The 16,030-nt window shown below is 39.3% G+C and overlaps 1 protein-coding gene across 3 annotated transcripts in view; it reads left to right on the top strand.

Moving 5' to 3' along the window:
• Positions 1-16,030, top strand: part of tulp4a (TUB like protein 4a) — a 63,420-nt gene that overhangs the window by 35,679 nt on the left and 11,711 nt on the right. For 2 of the 3 annotated variants that reach the window (XM_088625348.1, XM_088625349.1), the window contains exons 5-10: positions 2,173-2,353; positions 4,420-4,554; positions 5,654-5,820; positions 10,536-10,760; positions 12,249-12,483; positions 15,132-15,276. In XM_088625348.1, coding sequence (XP_088481474.1) covers positions 2,173-2,353; positions 4,420-4,554; positions 5,654-5,820; positions 10,536-10,760; positions 12,249-12,483; positions 15,132-15,276 — 1,088 coding nt within the window. Of the gene's footprint in view, positions 1-2,172; positions 2,354-2,586; positions 2,635-4,419; positions 4,555-5,653; positions 5,821-10,535; positions 10,761-12,248; positions 12,484-15,131; positions 15,277-16,030 lie in introns of those variants that run through there. The other variant, XM_088625351.1, reaches the window with a different exon arrangement.

The following is a 16,030-nucleotide window of genomic DNA, read 5'->3' as shown; positions in this document are numbered from 1 at the left end:
TGGAGGACTGAATAAATTGTGACCCTGAAATACGCAGACAACATTCTAATGAATTTAATTAGTTTTTGTTTGTTTTATATTGATTACATTCTGCTTTAAAGACACATGCATAATGCTGAAATAGAGCTGGAAACAAAGAATCAATGGGAAGAATGATATATCTAGCATTATGATAAGCGGACGTATTTTATTATTATGTTTGACTTCGAAGAACATAATCCAGAGCAATTGTACCCACAGCTCCTTAATAAATTGGTTGTGTGCTGTATTGGTTTATTTTATGATAGCCAGATTCATTACTGCTCACTTGAGCAGTTGGTTCTATGGTAGAATTAATATTACACTGTAGACTTATTAAAGAACTTAAATATTGAAACCTATTCTCACTGTGAGAATTGCTCATTGCTCTTCACTTATTATGTATTATTACTCTCGTCTACTTATTCAAATCAATTTTGAAATCTTGGAAAAAGTGAAAACCCATGAAGTACGTGGAATGGGGAGTGAAATTGCAGCAGACTGCCTAAAGAAATTATTAAAAGAAAAATTCTGAAAAATCCCAATGTGGCGGAGCAGTGGCACTGTGGGTGGAAGGTTGCCGGTTCGAATCCCAGGGTCGGCAGAGGAATCCTATTCCGTTGGGGCCCTGAGCAAGGCCCTTAACCCCAGCTGCTCCAGGGGAGCTGTATAAATGGCTGACCCTGCGCTCTAAACAGCAAGCTTCTCTCTCCCTGTCTGTGTATCTGTGTGTCTCATGGAGAGAAAGTTGGGGTATGCGAAAAGACAAATTCCTAATACAAGGAATTGTATATTAAGATAAGATCTTATCTTATACTTCACTTTTAAGCACATGACACAAAGGGCATCAGAATACAGTTTTATTTCTCTCATTATTACTGGAAGAATTTGAAGTCGGTCTAGCTTAATTTCTGAATAGTTCTTCTCTCTTTGAGGTGCAAGTCTATAGTGAGTCATGCAAAAGAAGACTTTCACATCTTGTCAGTTTGCGTGGTCCAGGCTAACATAACATGAATGTCAGGATTGCTGAAGGCATTGTTTTATGCTTCAGAAACTACTATTTTGGCGTTTGCTCACAATGTTTAAATGTATTTGTCCTATGAATTAAAATAAGTATTGCTATTTGCTCACAGAGAGCACAACAAACATCTGAGTCAATTTAAAGATGTTTTACTCTACAAAATATACTGAATGTTAATTTTCCTCCTGATCTTTATACCAGTTCTTAAAATCTGTGTCTATGTGATCACCTCTGTTATACAAAATAGTGAGATTGTTCTTAAAATTAAGTATTGTTGTTTTATAAAATGCTGAAGGAGACATTAGAAATGCAAAAATTGCTAACGATTCCCCTATTCATTTGTAGTGTTTTTAATGTATCATCATATTTTCTGTTTCTATTTTGTGAAAACACATTGTAGACTGTTGCTTTATTGTTAGTGGGATAGATTGCGGCAGATTTAATGTGACTAAAGCAGATTTAAACTACAAGTGACCTGATCCTCTTAAACATATCAAGTTATTTTCTTTCCAGTTCAATCGCGGAAATGCTGTGGCATTTATATGTCTGAACTGCCTGTCATTGTAAATGGGGTATTTTGAGCTTTCTCAAATTCCTGCGTTGATGTAATTTCCATATATAGTGTACATGTTCAGAATTGTGGGTCATTTCTATATTATTAGCTTTTTTTGTGGTGGCTGCTGCATTTTAATATTTATGTCATTTTGGATTGTGCCTCAAGGCCCAGCATTACACAGAACTCTCTGACATCCGAATGTATGCTGCAAAATATTTTTGAGGTAATTTACTGTTCTTGAGAAAGTATTTTCCCCTTTCAGATGTTCTTAATTTTTTATTTTTTCCCCAGTGAATGTTAACCAAGATTTGTGTGAGTTGGTATTTCTTGAATTGATTTCATGAACGTTGTCATCCAATGTCCTATGTCTCCGTGTAACAAGTTAACGCCTTCCTAGTTCAATTAATTGAATTGAAGAGATAACTAGGGCCAGCTGAGCAAATACTCTATTAAACAACCATTTGGGATTTGGGCCAGCGCGCGCTGTAAGTCACCCTTAGGGTTTTAATAGCAATTCCAGCATCTCGGAAGGGTCCGGAAACACTGTGTTCTCACTGGCTCGTGTGGACCCCTGCAGGTGCTGTTCGGCACCGCGGACGGACAGGTGATCGTGATGGATTGCCACGGGCGCATGCTGGCCCATGTGCTGCTCCACGAGTCCGAGGGCATTGTGAGCATGTCCTGGAACTACCCCAGCTTCCTGGTTGAGGACAGCAGCGAGAGCGACACGGACTCAGACGACTATGCCCCGCCACAAGGTAATCCCATGAACTGGGACGCGTCTCGCCAAGAGAACCAGTTTCCGAAACTTCAGGAAACCTATCCAACTGGTTGTGTGGTCACAACCCACAGTTGTGTACTGTGCTGGATATTTAATGCTGTATTCCAGCAGTGCAGACCAGGATATTATTGTGCCGTTTGATTTTCATTGCCAACTGATTTCCCCACACAAAAGACCTGGAAATAGAACACATTTTGGTTTTCTTTTCTTAGATCTATTCTGCTACTTAAAATTACACACACAGCAATTAAGAAGTTGGTAAGTATTCTTTACAACAAAAATCTGTGATATTTGCTTAATATTCACTTTATTATATGAAGCTCATTTAAAGCAGCTGCCTTTTTGTCTGCAATTTACTTGTTTGAGTATGACGAGAAGTTTTGATATGTACTGTATATATACAGTATTAAAGCTTTTATCTATATTTGTGCACCTCATTACCTATGGAGTATGGAAGGACAAAGGCTATGACAGTGTATCTGGGGTCAAATGTGCTCTTCTGAATTTCTACATACAAAGCTGAGGTCTGTGGGCTGAGGGTAGTCACAGAGTGCTCATGGGATTGTGGCTAGTAGGAACAAGTCACCAAGTCACTAAGGTGTTCAGGGTCCTTCTTTGATTAAAAAAATATGGTGTTCATTATATTCCTCCGTTTGGAACAGCCAGCGGTGTGTTTTTATTTTTTAGTACAGATGGTCAATTAGGAATAGTTTTTCTGTGTTCAGGGCTGGGTTAGTACTGGGATGTGTAACTGTAATTGTTTTTTGTAGACTAGGAAGTGCTCTAGGAATTCATGTTCTTACAATGTTAAGCAAAGAATATGACTACTTGATCATTATAGGTCCTATCATTGGTAAGAACAGAGGTATTAACTGCGGTATCCTGGCTAAATTTGACTTTGAGCTGGCACAATCTGGTCAATTTATTTTTTTAAGGCAGGAAAACCATTGTAAAATATTATTCTTTGATATTATAGGAATGCAGATTAATCAGTATTGGTATTAGTGTATTGTTGACTCCTCAGGAGAGCTGTTCTTTACCTCAGCAGAACAGGTCCAGCCACATGCAAGTAATTAAGTGGATGGGTATACTGGCATGTTTGCTTTCCAGAACCAAAGAATTGTGCAGTAAAGTTAAATTGACCATACTTGTTCCAGTAACACAAAACTAGGTTTTACATATACAAATTTAGAAAAACAATATTCATCACAGTATTCTTCCTTTCCCTAAAGAAAGCACTCTGTCATTGTATATGTGATCCAGATATCTCTCTATATTTCCTGCTTTTTTCATACAACGATGATAGTGATACTTTCGTTTCATTAATATACATAACAGTATTTTGTCTTGCTTTGCCTGTAGCTTAACAGAAATGGTTTATTTTTAATTGCACTCCTGATAATAGTAATTACTGTTTCATTCCAGAACTAAGACATTAACTTATACCTCTTTTTGGTGTTTCATCAGTGATGAATCATTTCAGTGTAGCGCTCAAGTATGTGTATATATATATAGGAAACATGTATACTACTCCCAAGTGATTATTTTTGATAAATCATAGAGAGGTGCATGCTTTCTCTAAAGTAAAACTTGGGTTCTGTGCTTTGAATGAAGGGTAAGTTGAAATGTGTAGTGGACCTACTATAGAGATTCTGTGTGATCTATGCACTCATAAAAAATATTCACTAAAGACAGCTGCCAAAGATAAGTATGTAGTTGTCCAAATTCTTTGCTTAAAGATAATTTAGAAATCTGTTTTGGGTGCATCATTTAATGTTGTGTGTTTGATGGTAAGACGTTCTTGTGACATATGGTGACATATGGTGAACATTCGTAAATAGCTTTGAAATCCTTGAGCACTGAATGGCCTTTATGAATTGCTGAATTTTGTTGAACTGAAACAAGTCACTGTGACTTTTCGAGTAAATGTTGTAGGGTAGCATTGTGAGAAAGACTTAGGGAAGGATGTGACACAGTTCTCAACTTTCAGAATATCTTTAAGACAAATTATTGAAATCTTTAAATGGTCATTCATTTTCCTAGATGGTCCAACTGTCTATCCAATTCCAGTACAGAACATCAAACCTTTGCTAACCGTCAGCTTCACATCTGGGGACATCAGTTTAATGAATAACTATGATGACCTCTCACCTGCTGTGATCCACTCAGGACTGAAGGGTATGTGCACCTCAGAAGGACTATAGTGATCATTTTCATTTGGTATTGTCTTAGTGTTTTTAGAGTATGTACACTATTTATTGTCTATATAGAAAATTCTTCTATAGGTCTTTGATGAGTTTATAAATTGCCTTACTCCTCTTACTGTACTGTGAGTCTTTATCCCTCTGTTATATTTTATTTTTAAGGGTTTAACCATCAATGCAACACAGATGCAGTAAGCTTTTGTTTTTTTATTTCTTTTTTCTTTGTTACTTTTTTATATATTCTAATTCTATTAATTAGAATGACAATACACACACTAAACAACACAAAGCTTAAACATACAACATACAAGTAAAGCTGTTTACAAACTACGTCTTTACCAATCAGGAAACCCTAGACTGCTACCGAATATTTAAATTCTATACAACACCTACACAGGCCAACAAGAGAGATAAATCTGCCTTCTAAACCAAACAGAATGTGATCCACAGTTAAATTTCTCTCTGTGCACTTGGATAATACAAAATGAAGGAGAATTTTATCTCCCCATTTCAACAAATGAACCCACTGACCCGAAGAGGCCGTTTGTAACTTCGGGTTTTTTTTATACAGGAAATCAAAGTCTCCTAAAATCAACAGAATGGCAAGCTCTCTTAACAAAGTTCAAATACTTAACTAGAATCTAGTGTTTACAGATGAGCTGGACAGTGACTTCCCACAGGCTCACTTCTCCCACTGGGTGCTTTCCTCTCTCTTCTCTCTCATTCTCTTCTTTCCGTGTTCTCTTGTCTTTTTCTTTCTTCTGTCTGTCTCTGGACTGTTGATGACACTTTCATCATTTACCCAATACTTGATTAACCAAGGTAAACCAGACAATTCATTTGATCAGTGTGTCTCACACCCAGCACAACTAAGTAAACACTGTTTACTTATTCTTGCTCTGAAGCTCCGAGAACTTCAAATGTTTATCCTAGACAGGTGTTAACCATTGTATCTAGAGTCTTAAAGACATGTCAGTAGCCACTTTCAAGAACTGTAACAGTACTGTATAGTATAAACTTGTCTTGTCCTTTCTTGACTGCTTGGGTTATTGAGACTGCTACTGTGTTCTCAGACGTGGTTGTGCAGTGGTGCTCGCAGGGTGACCTCCTGGCTGTGGCTGGGGTTGAGAGGCACGGTATGCCTGGAGATCCAGGATGTATGCCCAGCATGAGGAACGCACTGGTCAAGTTCTACAATGTCTCTGGAGAGCATATCTACACCCTGGAGACCCCCGCCCAGGTGAGTGGGGTGGTGAGTCTGTTTTTTGTAATCACCCCGGCAAATCAGTTTACATCCTTAAGTCTCCCTCTACCTGTAGTAATCAGAGAGGCTGGACTACACATTATCCTGAGAGAAACAACACAAGGCAGATAAAGTTTCTTCTCCGTAAAAATTCAAGAGCAAGGCTAAAAACGATTGGGTTGAAATAGTTGTAAATACAAAAAGTCTATTAAACACAAACCTAATGTGCTTTTAATTAGTTTTGATAGCATGTTAATGTACCTTTAGACCAGTGGCACAAATCCATAAAACCATGAGCTTTCACTACAGTGTTTCCCTACACTGCATGGTAAGTCTCACACGCAAAAGCTCATCTTCCTGACTGGCCACATAGCATCACTCTGAAGATGATTTGGCAGCCATCATTGTAAGTACTGTAAATAATGCAGTACTACAGATGCATTTTCCCTTATGAAAAATGTATGGAGGAGGACTCAGTTCAAAGTTGCAGTCTCACTTTTGAGTTACAGAAGCATCAATGTTAATACATATTGTGATCTAGTAATTAGTAACTTATGGCCTTGTCTTGAGTTGTGTTCAGATTCTGTACTTTTATAATTTTATGCCTGGAGCCCTAGCCCTATTTTTGATAAGACAGAATTGATTGGTGATATACATGCTCTGCGGGCTGGCTGACAGAAGCTAACACTGGCAAGAGAAAGGGTACATGTTCCCTGAACCTGTCGACACGGCTGTCAGAGCTGTGGTACTGCAGGGGAGATATTGTCACTGCACTTCGCTGCCCACTGAGAGGTTTCAGGGAGAGAAGTCACTGGCACCGATTGCCCAGGAGGACAAGTATACAGGTCAAGCGCAGCCTTGAGACTCTGACTGGCAGCAGGGAGAGATGTCTCTTTTTTTTTTTAAGAAACAGGAAAAGTGTGAGGCCCTAAAATTGTTTTCTGTGTCTCCTGTTGTCAGTTGCAAGCTTAACAGAAGCCACTTATTGTTCAGAACTATTTTAACACAATCTGTCAATTACTGTTCTATGAGCTTATGTGATAGTCACGGTTCCACACGGGGTCATGCCCCCCTGCCGCCCGTTTCGTCTCCCACACCTGGGGCGCGAACCCGGGTCTCCGGTCTAACGCAACAGGGCACCAACCACATGAGCTAATGGAGACCTCCCCCAGCCCAGGCAGATGAGGACCCTGATACGTGCAGTGAGGGCGCCGACGTCACCACACTAGCTTCGCTACACTTACACCACTCTAATGCCACCAAGATCTCTCTTCTTCCCTTTGCAACCCAGGCATATCCTTACACAGAAAACTTGTAGAAACCCATGTAAGAGCTCCTAACACAATAAAAGGGGCGGTGCGGTGGCTCTATGGATAAGGATCTACGCCAGTGGCTGGAAGGTTGCCGGTTGGAATTCCGCGGATGGCAGAGGAATCCTACTCTGTGGGCCCCTGAGCAAGGCCCTTAACCCCAACTGCTCCAGGGGCGCCGTATAAATGGCTGACCCTCCGATCTGACCCCAAGCTTCTCTCCCTGTCTGTGTGTCTCATGGAGAGCAAGGTTGGGTATGCAAAAAAGACCAACTCCTAATACAAGAAATTGTATATGGCCAATAAAATGATCTTATCTTATACCATGATACAAACCAGGTGAGCTAATTAGTTACATATAATCCTCTGAGTCTCCCTCTAGGGTGCCCTCTAGTGGCAGTCTTGGTGTAGTCACAGGCTACTTGGGTTGCTTGCCACAATGATTTATGTATGGAATACTGTATGTTAATTAAATTAAGAAGAAGCTAGATATTAACCTCTATTTTAGTTAGTGGGTGTGTTTTGAAACTTTTAATTTTCAGTTTTAATTCTTAAGATGAATTTGTGAGAGAGAAGGAAATACAGAGCAGGCTGTGTCAAATGAAATGTCTAAAAGCCACATAAAGGTGTAAAAGGCCAATAAATCTAGTGCACACTACACCTTGTAATCTATTGTAACATTTCTGGTGATCCCATCTGAGGTAATGTGGGAAGATGAGATGCTTGTTCCTTTCATGTACCAACACACACTCACACGTTTGCTGGGGAACACTGCTTAGCCAATCATGTCAGTCCAACACATAACCTGAAATTCCTTAATGGTCATAAAATAGCAATGTAGCACAGAAATGTAATCACTTTCAGGTTTGATATGAAAAACAATATATGTACTCAGTATTATTTTAACTCCGCAGCTGTCTTTACCGATTTTTATAAAATAACCTGGAAATACTCAGCATCTGATTTTGATTCAATATATATATAAAAGCAAAATAAAAGCCAGAAATATCCTTAAATTTACTGCAAGAAATGCATTAATAATTTAAGTGAATACTTGCTGCTTAAAAAAACTAAAGTCTTCAAACATTTAGAATTCCAGTGCTTGCCGAGTCTAAACTTGGCAGTTCACAATTCAATCATACTGTAAATGTTTGCATTCATTCTGAGTCTCGTGTCTTTCCAACATCAACCATCAAGGCAGATGCTAATAATAGAAGTAGTGATATGTCAAGCCCTCCTACAGTTATCGTGAGTGAATTTATTCATCATGATCTGACTGTACATTGTCACTTACGGCAGTACTCATCCAGATTACAGGAACTCTTATTTGAGGAGCTCAAGCTGTCTTTACAAAGTCCTTCACAGGCAGGGATATAATGACAATAGACATAGACAACGATAAGGAATGACAGTTCAGACAATAGAATAATAAAGAAATACATTATTCGGAAAAAGAGTTTGGTTGTCATTGAAGTCCAGTCAGAACAATGTTTTTCTTTCTTCATGTAGTTTGCCATTGAAGAATGGATTGTGTTAGTCACGTAATAAGACCTGAATAGAACTTTGAAAATGAGGAAGGTCTCATGGGTTGTTTGTTTGTGTATTTGAATGCACCCATTATCAGAAGTCCCTTTTTTCTGGTAAGGACTGCAGCAACCTGGAGCCTGTCCTGAAGTACAGGACACACAGTGAGACCCGTCCATCCTGGTAAGGATGGCAGTCTACTGTATTTGTATCCACACCTATACGCACACACAGAGGGACAGTTTAGAAACCCCAAAATACTTGGCCAACATATTTTTGAAAATTGCAAGGAAACCAGCACACTCAGTGAAAGCCCAGGAAAACCTTTCACAAGAAGCGCTCCAGTCCAGAATTCCAGAACCAGACCAGGACACAAAGGTTGTGAGGCAAGAGCTCACAGTCATGTTACTGTGTCACCTTCATATGAACATCATAAAGCTCTCTATGCACAGTAGTGACAGTGTAAGTTGTGTGAGCTTTCCACCTCAGATATTACTTTAGTTCCCAATTCTCTTAACAGACTGACATCAATCATTGGATCTTTCAATATCAAGATGACCAGGGAGTCTTAATTTTTGTGAACAATTACATGTATTACTGGAGTCATAGTACTGGAGCATATATTCTGAATATTTTCATCTGTACACTAAAAAAAACTCCTGGTATTTGTCACTTGATCTATTTCATGTTGACTACAGTGCAACACTAATGAACAGTGTTTTATTTTGAGTTAATTTACAGTGTAAATGACCAGTCTGTTCAACTGCGTATTTTCCAAACACAGGGGTGAGTTTTTTTTTTTGTGTGCAGTTGTGTAGAATGCTCCTATACTTACGGATTCATTAACAATCACAACATAATTACTGTTATTCTGTACTGATTTATATGAATACATGGATATATATATAACATTTAAGTGTTTTGTTAAGCTGTACCAATTTGTCTTTCATAATTCTTTTAGGTATATTGGATAATGTTTATCGAACTTTTGTTCATTCTAGAAGATTGTATTAAAGGGGGACTGCAACACTATTTTTAGACTTCAGGTGTAGAAAGAATCAACATTGATGAGTGCATTTCAAACCACAATAAAAGTAAAATGAACACAGCAACTTGTAAACCTCCAATTTACATGACAAAAGTTCCAGGTACACGCAACACTGACGGTGACGTGATCCGGTTTTATTACATTGTAAACAAGCAGGCTTGTGAATACACCTTTTTCGATCCAATAGAAATATTGCTCTCGAGTTCAAGACTGTTTTGCCAACAAATACTACTCACTTGTTAACTCTGCATGCAGGTCACCTTGGAACATTTCTGCAGTGAAATCTGCTGCACAACCTGTACTTATTCGCTTGTCCATCACATTAGGCATTACAGTGACTAGTGAGCAGGAACGGGTGACATCACATGGCAATTCGTGGGAATTCGAATGTGAGTTTGCAGCAGCATGGTGACTTACAGTACTTTCACAAAGTTCACGATTTTGTGCTTAATTTGAAATTTGTAAAAAGTTTCTATAGCGTCGGTGCATTTATTTTGTTACTAGGTTTAAATAAGAAGAAATTGGGACTACGATAGAGGTGTTGTAGTGACGTGATTTAAGAAACAGGAGGTTAATTAATCCACACAGTTGCACTAATTCCTAAAATAGCAGTTTTCACCAATTTTTGTAAAAATCCATCTTGTAACAGAATCTGTACTTCACTTGACAATCTGACTTGACGGCCTGCCTGAGCAAGCTTCGATAATGAAAAAAAATCAGTATGGCAGTGAATGTGCGTCGGAAGCGTTGTCAACTTTTAGATTTTTAGTTTAAAAGTTGGCGATTTTGCCAGAGAATAAACGTCGGCCGTCTTTGTCATTTCTTTGCAGCGGCCGATCACTACTATATGCTGGGGGCACCGGGACTCGCGGCTGTTTCTGGCTTGCGGGCCGGCCCTATACGTGGTCAGGGTGGAGCACCGGGTCGCCAGCCTGCAGCTCATGTGCCAGCAGGCCGTTGCCAGTGCGCTGCGGGAAGAGAAGGACATCAGCAAGCTGACTATGCCATCCCGCCTCTGCTCTTACCTCACCACGGCCTTCATACCAACCATCAAGGTAGCAGCTTGGTTCTGCGGCTGCAGGGCTCTTCTATGCTGTGGTGCAGGGGGGGATATCCAGCTTTTCATTGTCGAAGTGAATGTTAGTGGTTAAAAAAAATAACTGGCTCTCAGGAGTGCTGTCTTTGTGTGCTGTGATCAGAGGTTTCTAGTTCTTGTGTATCTCTCATTGTGCAAAGATAGATTTGGCTGGGGGTGGGGGGGGGTGTTTCCAAGCCAGATAAATAGGGAAAAGTAAGACAGGTATGCTGGAATCAACAGAGGCAATGCTTTGATCAATGGAAATGTGATGTGTGAGATTGAAAGAATGCTATAGTCTGTTTTTATTTGGGGAAAATTTACTTAAAGTTTATAATTACAGAAGGCAGTTTATTCATTGGGGATTCAATGTTTCCACAAGCTCTAATTCCAAGTACTTGTTTTTGTGCGTTTGACAACCATCAAAAATACATTTATATTGAGGAAGTAACTGACAGTTTAAGGCTTCTCTATTCATGTTTTTTTAAGGTTTTTCAAGTGCGAAAGGTTATATGTTTTAATTTTTTAATCTGAATTTTGGCTTTGTTGCACTACTATAATGTGCTCCACTGCAACATACCAATGAAATGGCCATCATCCAGTTTAGTTCACTATATTGGCAACTAGCATTGGCCAGGAAAGTGTCTACTGTCAAGCTGAATAGAACAGAAGGAAATGTTAGTCTGATTAACAAGCATCTGCACTCCAGTATTGTTAGTCAAAGAGAAAAAGCACGTCATCCAACCCACAGTCTGTAACAAAGTGAGAATCACACATAGGAAAGCATCTGTCCTTTGAAAAGGAGTGTGTGAATTTACTCCTGCATACATTGCATTGTATGCCTAGCCTGTCTTAATTAATAATAATTACTTACACTTATATAGCGCTTTTCTGGACACTCCACTCAAAGCGCTTTACAGGTAAAAGGTACCACCAATGTGCAGCATCCACCTGGATGATGCGACGGCAGCCATAGTGCGCCAGAACGCTCACCACACACCAGCTATCAATGGAGAGGAGAACAGAGTAATGAAGCCAATTCATAGATGGGGATTATAAGGAGGCCATGATTGGTAAGGCCTAATGGGAAATTTGGCCAGGACACCGGGGTTACACCCCTACTCTTTTTGAGAAACGCTCTGGGATTTTTAGTGACCACAGACAGCGCCTTTTTACAGTACAGTGTCCCCGTCACTATACCAGGGCATTAGGACCCACACAGACCACAGGGTGAGCGCCCCCTGCTGGCCCCACTAACACCTCTTCCTGCAGCAACCTTAGTTTTTCCCACTAGGTCTCCCATCCAGGTACTGACCAGGCTCACACCTGTTGAGCTTCAGTGGGTTGCCAGTTGTGAGTTGCAGGATGATATGGCCGCTGGCATACATGTCTTCTTGTATCACATTTCTTTCTGCTGAGTGTTCCACACCGGGCCACAAGGTCTCTCATTTTCTCTCGTGTTTTCCAGCCTCCCATCCCTGATCCCAACAATATGCGCCATTTTGTGAGCTACCCAACCCCTGGCAATGAGAGGCTCCACTGCACCATGAAGCGTACTGAAGACAATCCTGAAGTCGGTGGGCCCTGCTACACCCTGTACTTGGAGTATCTCGGCGGTCTAGTACCCATCCTGAAAGGACGGCGCATCAGCAAGCTGCGGCCTGAGTTTGTCATCATGGATCCCAAAACTGATGGCAAAGCAGGTAATACAATACTGCAGTTCCCTTGCAGCTGAATAAATTGGCTTTCTTTTTTTTTTAGCAGGAGTAAATTACATTTCTGTTACAGTTCTTTTTCCAGAGCTAAATGGTATGTAAACCATTGTACTTCAAACAGAGGTGTTCTTTGCTTCCACTTGACTGTTCATGAGAAGTTTTAAGGAGCTCTGGATGAGTAAAATATTTGTTTGAGAACATGATGTATGGAAAATAACAGGGGTGATTCATTACCGAATTACATTAAAATGAAAACGGCAAAAGCCATACTTGATTATTTTCCTAGAAGCTGTCTTTGGGGGTTTAAAAAGTTTTGCTTATCTAGAACAAATGAGGGTGAGAATATCCAAGATATGTTTTATGTCATGATATAATGAGTAATGTGTTGCTGGAATTGCTTGAGTGGGCTGATGATGAGCGAATTAGTGATATTTTTTGTTAATATCCTGCCATCCTCAGCCCCCAGCCTACTTCTTTGTAATCCAGTTTCTGAATACAAATTCGGTATATGAGTTGTGGGCTAATAGCTTGTTGGTCTTTGTCTAAGTGTGCATATGTTATGGAAAAAGTTATTTTTTTGGGTATAAAACAGCACCTCGGGGCAGTAATTGTTTGCCATTTGCACATGTGCTTCCTGTCTGTGAATGAGGCTGATTTTGTCATCAGTCTAGCACATTTATGCCTTTACGTTCAGCCTCTCTGTTCCAGCAGTAACTTCTTCATCTTAAATGACATACAGGACCTTTAAAAAGTGCAAAATGTCAGATGTCTAACTAGCAGCATTGAGGTGTAAAAGACCTTGGTGTTTTTGTGGAAATGTCAATGAAAATCCATTTCCACTTCTGTTTGTTCCCTTTACCTCTGTTTTTTACAGTAGACTAGTCAAGTCTCCCTCTCTCCCTCAGGAATAGCTGTGTGTGAGAAGGCCTGCAGAAGTTTTTGCAGCTGTAATTGCTGCCAAAGGTGCCTCTATCAAGTATTTTCTCAGGGGCTCTTGATTTGTCGTCACAGTTTTGATGACATTTAGCTTTTCCACCCCTAAAAACATAAAGTGTGTGTATTCAAGTCGTGACTAAAATTACTGAGAATATATGCATCATTTGTAATTCCATAGCATGGGTCTTAAATGGAAGAGGGTGAAGGTACTGTACCTGTGTGAGGAACATGACCTACATCTGATAGCTGTACAATATGTGGCTACCTTTTGTTTTTGTCAAAATGTGGAAAGTTCAGTCTGGTTTTGTACTTGAATAGTCCAATATTTTTTGTTTCAATCATTGGACTGACTGGATATTGTGAAGTCCATATCCATGCTGCTGTTTTCATTACTGTTCCCCAGTGCTCAGCTTCTTTGTGATTCAAAGCAGGTTATCCACAATCCAGTGGGAGGAAAGAGTTACATAACACAAGCTTAAATGTGAAGAATACAGTTATTGAAAAAACAGTAACATGTTTTAACTAATACGTGATCCATAGTACTTATGATCATTAATTTATTAGGTTAAAAGTAGTTTCTGTTAAATAATGTAGTGTGCACAACATTAAAATGTAATTGTTACAGCGGAATACTTCTTTCAGATGAAGCATTATTGTTCACAAATATAGGCACAGTGTATAGAATATTAAGAACATACCTTGATTCATTTTAAATACCTTTATAAGGCAAATTGCATTGAGCATTCACCCTGAAAAAACATCTTGGAACTATTGTATTCTACGTATTTGACCTGTTGAAACTGTATACCACAGATAAATTGTGGGCTCGGATGTTTCTTCCAACAGTTTCACCAATCTGACAAAATGGAAAAGCATCTAAGAATTCAGCCATGAGGAACAATAGTCAACAATACAGAGATACATGATGTTTAATGAATCCACATTATTGAATACTAACACAGTAGCTGGAAATGCCTGGTAGTTACTAATCTCACATTCTTCACATAATGGTCTCAGTAGCAGTTCACAACCCTTTGCAAGGCAGCGGTTGAAAGCTGGTATTTTCTTTTAACTATTGACACTGCTTTCAAGTCACAGCGATCTGGCGTAGTTATTTTAGTGGTAAAAAAGTGTTTTAATCAAACAGAAATTGCAGTAATTAGCTTGTATGGTCTTGCATTTATCAAGTTACTTGTTGCCCTTTGCCTTTCACAGTACAGCCCCTGTTAATCAACTTGGTTGATGTCAAGTGCTACTCCGCATAATTAATTTATATATGTATGTTCAATAAAATGACAGTGCTCCTGCTAAGAGGTTTTTCTTCCATTGACCTTTGGAAATGTATTTCAGTTGGAAAGTAGTATTGCTCTCAATGCTCAGTTTGTACAATGTCTTGCAAATAGGTTCAGTCCCTTCCAGCGATGTCACATTTTGTTGCATTTCAAATGTAAACATTTTTAAAATCCAGTATATAATCAAAACCTGAAAGTGCAAACCCAGTGCTTTCACGGGAGAAATCCCAGCAAACTCAGCACATGGAAGTAAAAAATAAAATACGGTTGAAAAGTTCCCTTATAATAACTTTGTGAAGTTCTTGCAGTTATGATGTTAGGCTTCCTTCTGTGTATGCTGATTGTATGTTTCTTGAGCTTGCAGGATTCTCCACATTCACTCCACATTTTCGCTCTGCTTCTTTTCAGATGAGGTTTATGGAAACAGCTTGATTTCCTCTGTGATCGACAGCTGTAACTGCTCTGACTCGAGCGACATTGAGCTGAGTGATGACTGGGTGGGAAAGAAATCTCCAAAGATCTCGAGAGGCAGCAAATCACCTAAACTCCCAAGGTATGCGATTCTGTTCATCAGAATGAAGAACTGGAGTGGGTGGCATGGTGGCACTCTGGTTAGCAGTGCTGTCTTTCAGTACTGGGGCCCTGGGATCAGTGTCTGGGGTCTTTATATGGGGTCTATATATTTGCCTTACCAGTATGGGCTCCATCTCCCCCCAACCCCTGTGTTGGATAAAGAGATTATAAGATGGAGTGGGTACTGCAAAAGTGCCTATTTTAGACTCATCGCAACTAATATTTTTTTCCAAAAATTTCTCTTGTGCAAAGTCTTTAAAAATTAACAGTTAAGTTTGTCTTCCTTTCCCAAAGAGAACAATACAGAGAAAAGACTCAATGCCTCAGTTATTCATTTTGTATATCTGTTGTATATTTTGGGTGCGGTGTCCCTTTTAATGTTATCTTTCTTCCTGTGTTATGCATTTGTTTGATAAGTTTAGCTAGTTTCCTCACACAGTGACTTGAGTTTATTGAACAAGAGGTGTGGTGTGTAATGATTGAATCGTCCTCTAGTAAGGAAATCTCGGGCTAAAAAAACATTCAGCTTGTTTCATCAGCTGTGATGAAACCGAGAAACAGTAGAGCAAGAACATAATAAAAGCAGACAAAACTAAAACTGATACCTTGACATAAACAGGTTTTCAAGTCTGGATTTCTCAGGGACAATAAAATACCAGAGATGTATTCATCTCATGTATTCAGATGTCAATTATACATATTAAATAATATGAATAACAAATAATATAATTACA

This window comes from Lepisosteus platostomus, chromosome 3 (assembly GCF_059453375.1).
Source record: "Lepisosteus platostomus isolate fLepPlt1 chromosome 3, fLepPlt1.hap1, whole genome shotgun sequence".
In the NCBI taxonomy this organism is placed as follows: Eukaryota; Metazoa; Chordata; class Actinopteri; order Semionotiformes; family Lepisosteidae; genus Lepisosteus; species Lepisosteus platostomus.
This window is presented reverse-complemented; position numbering and strand designations above follow the sequence as displayed.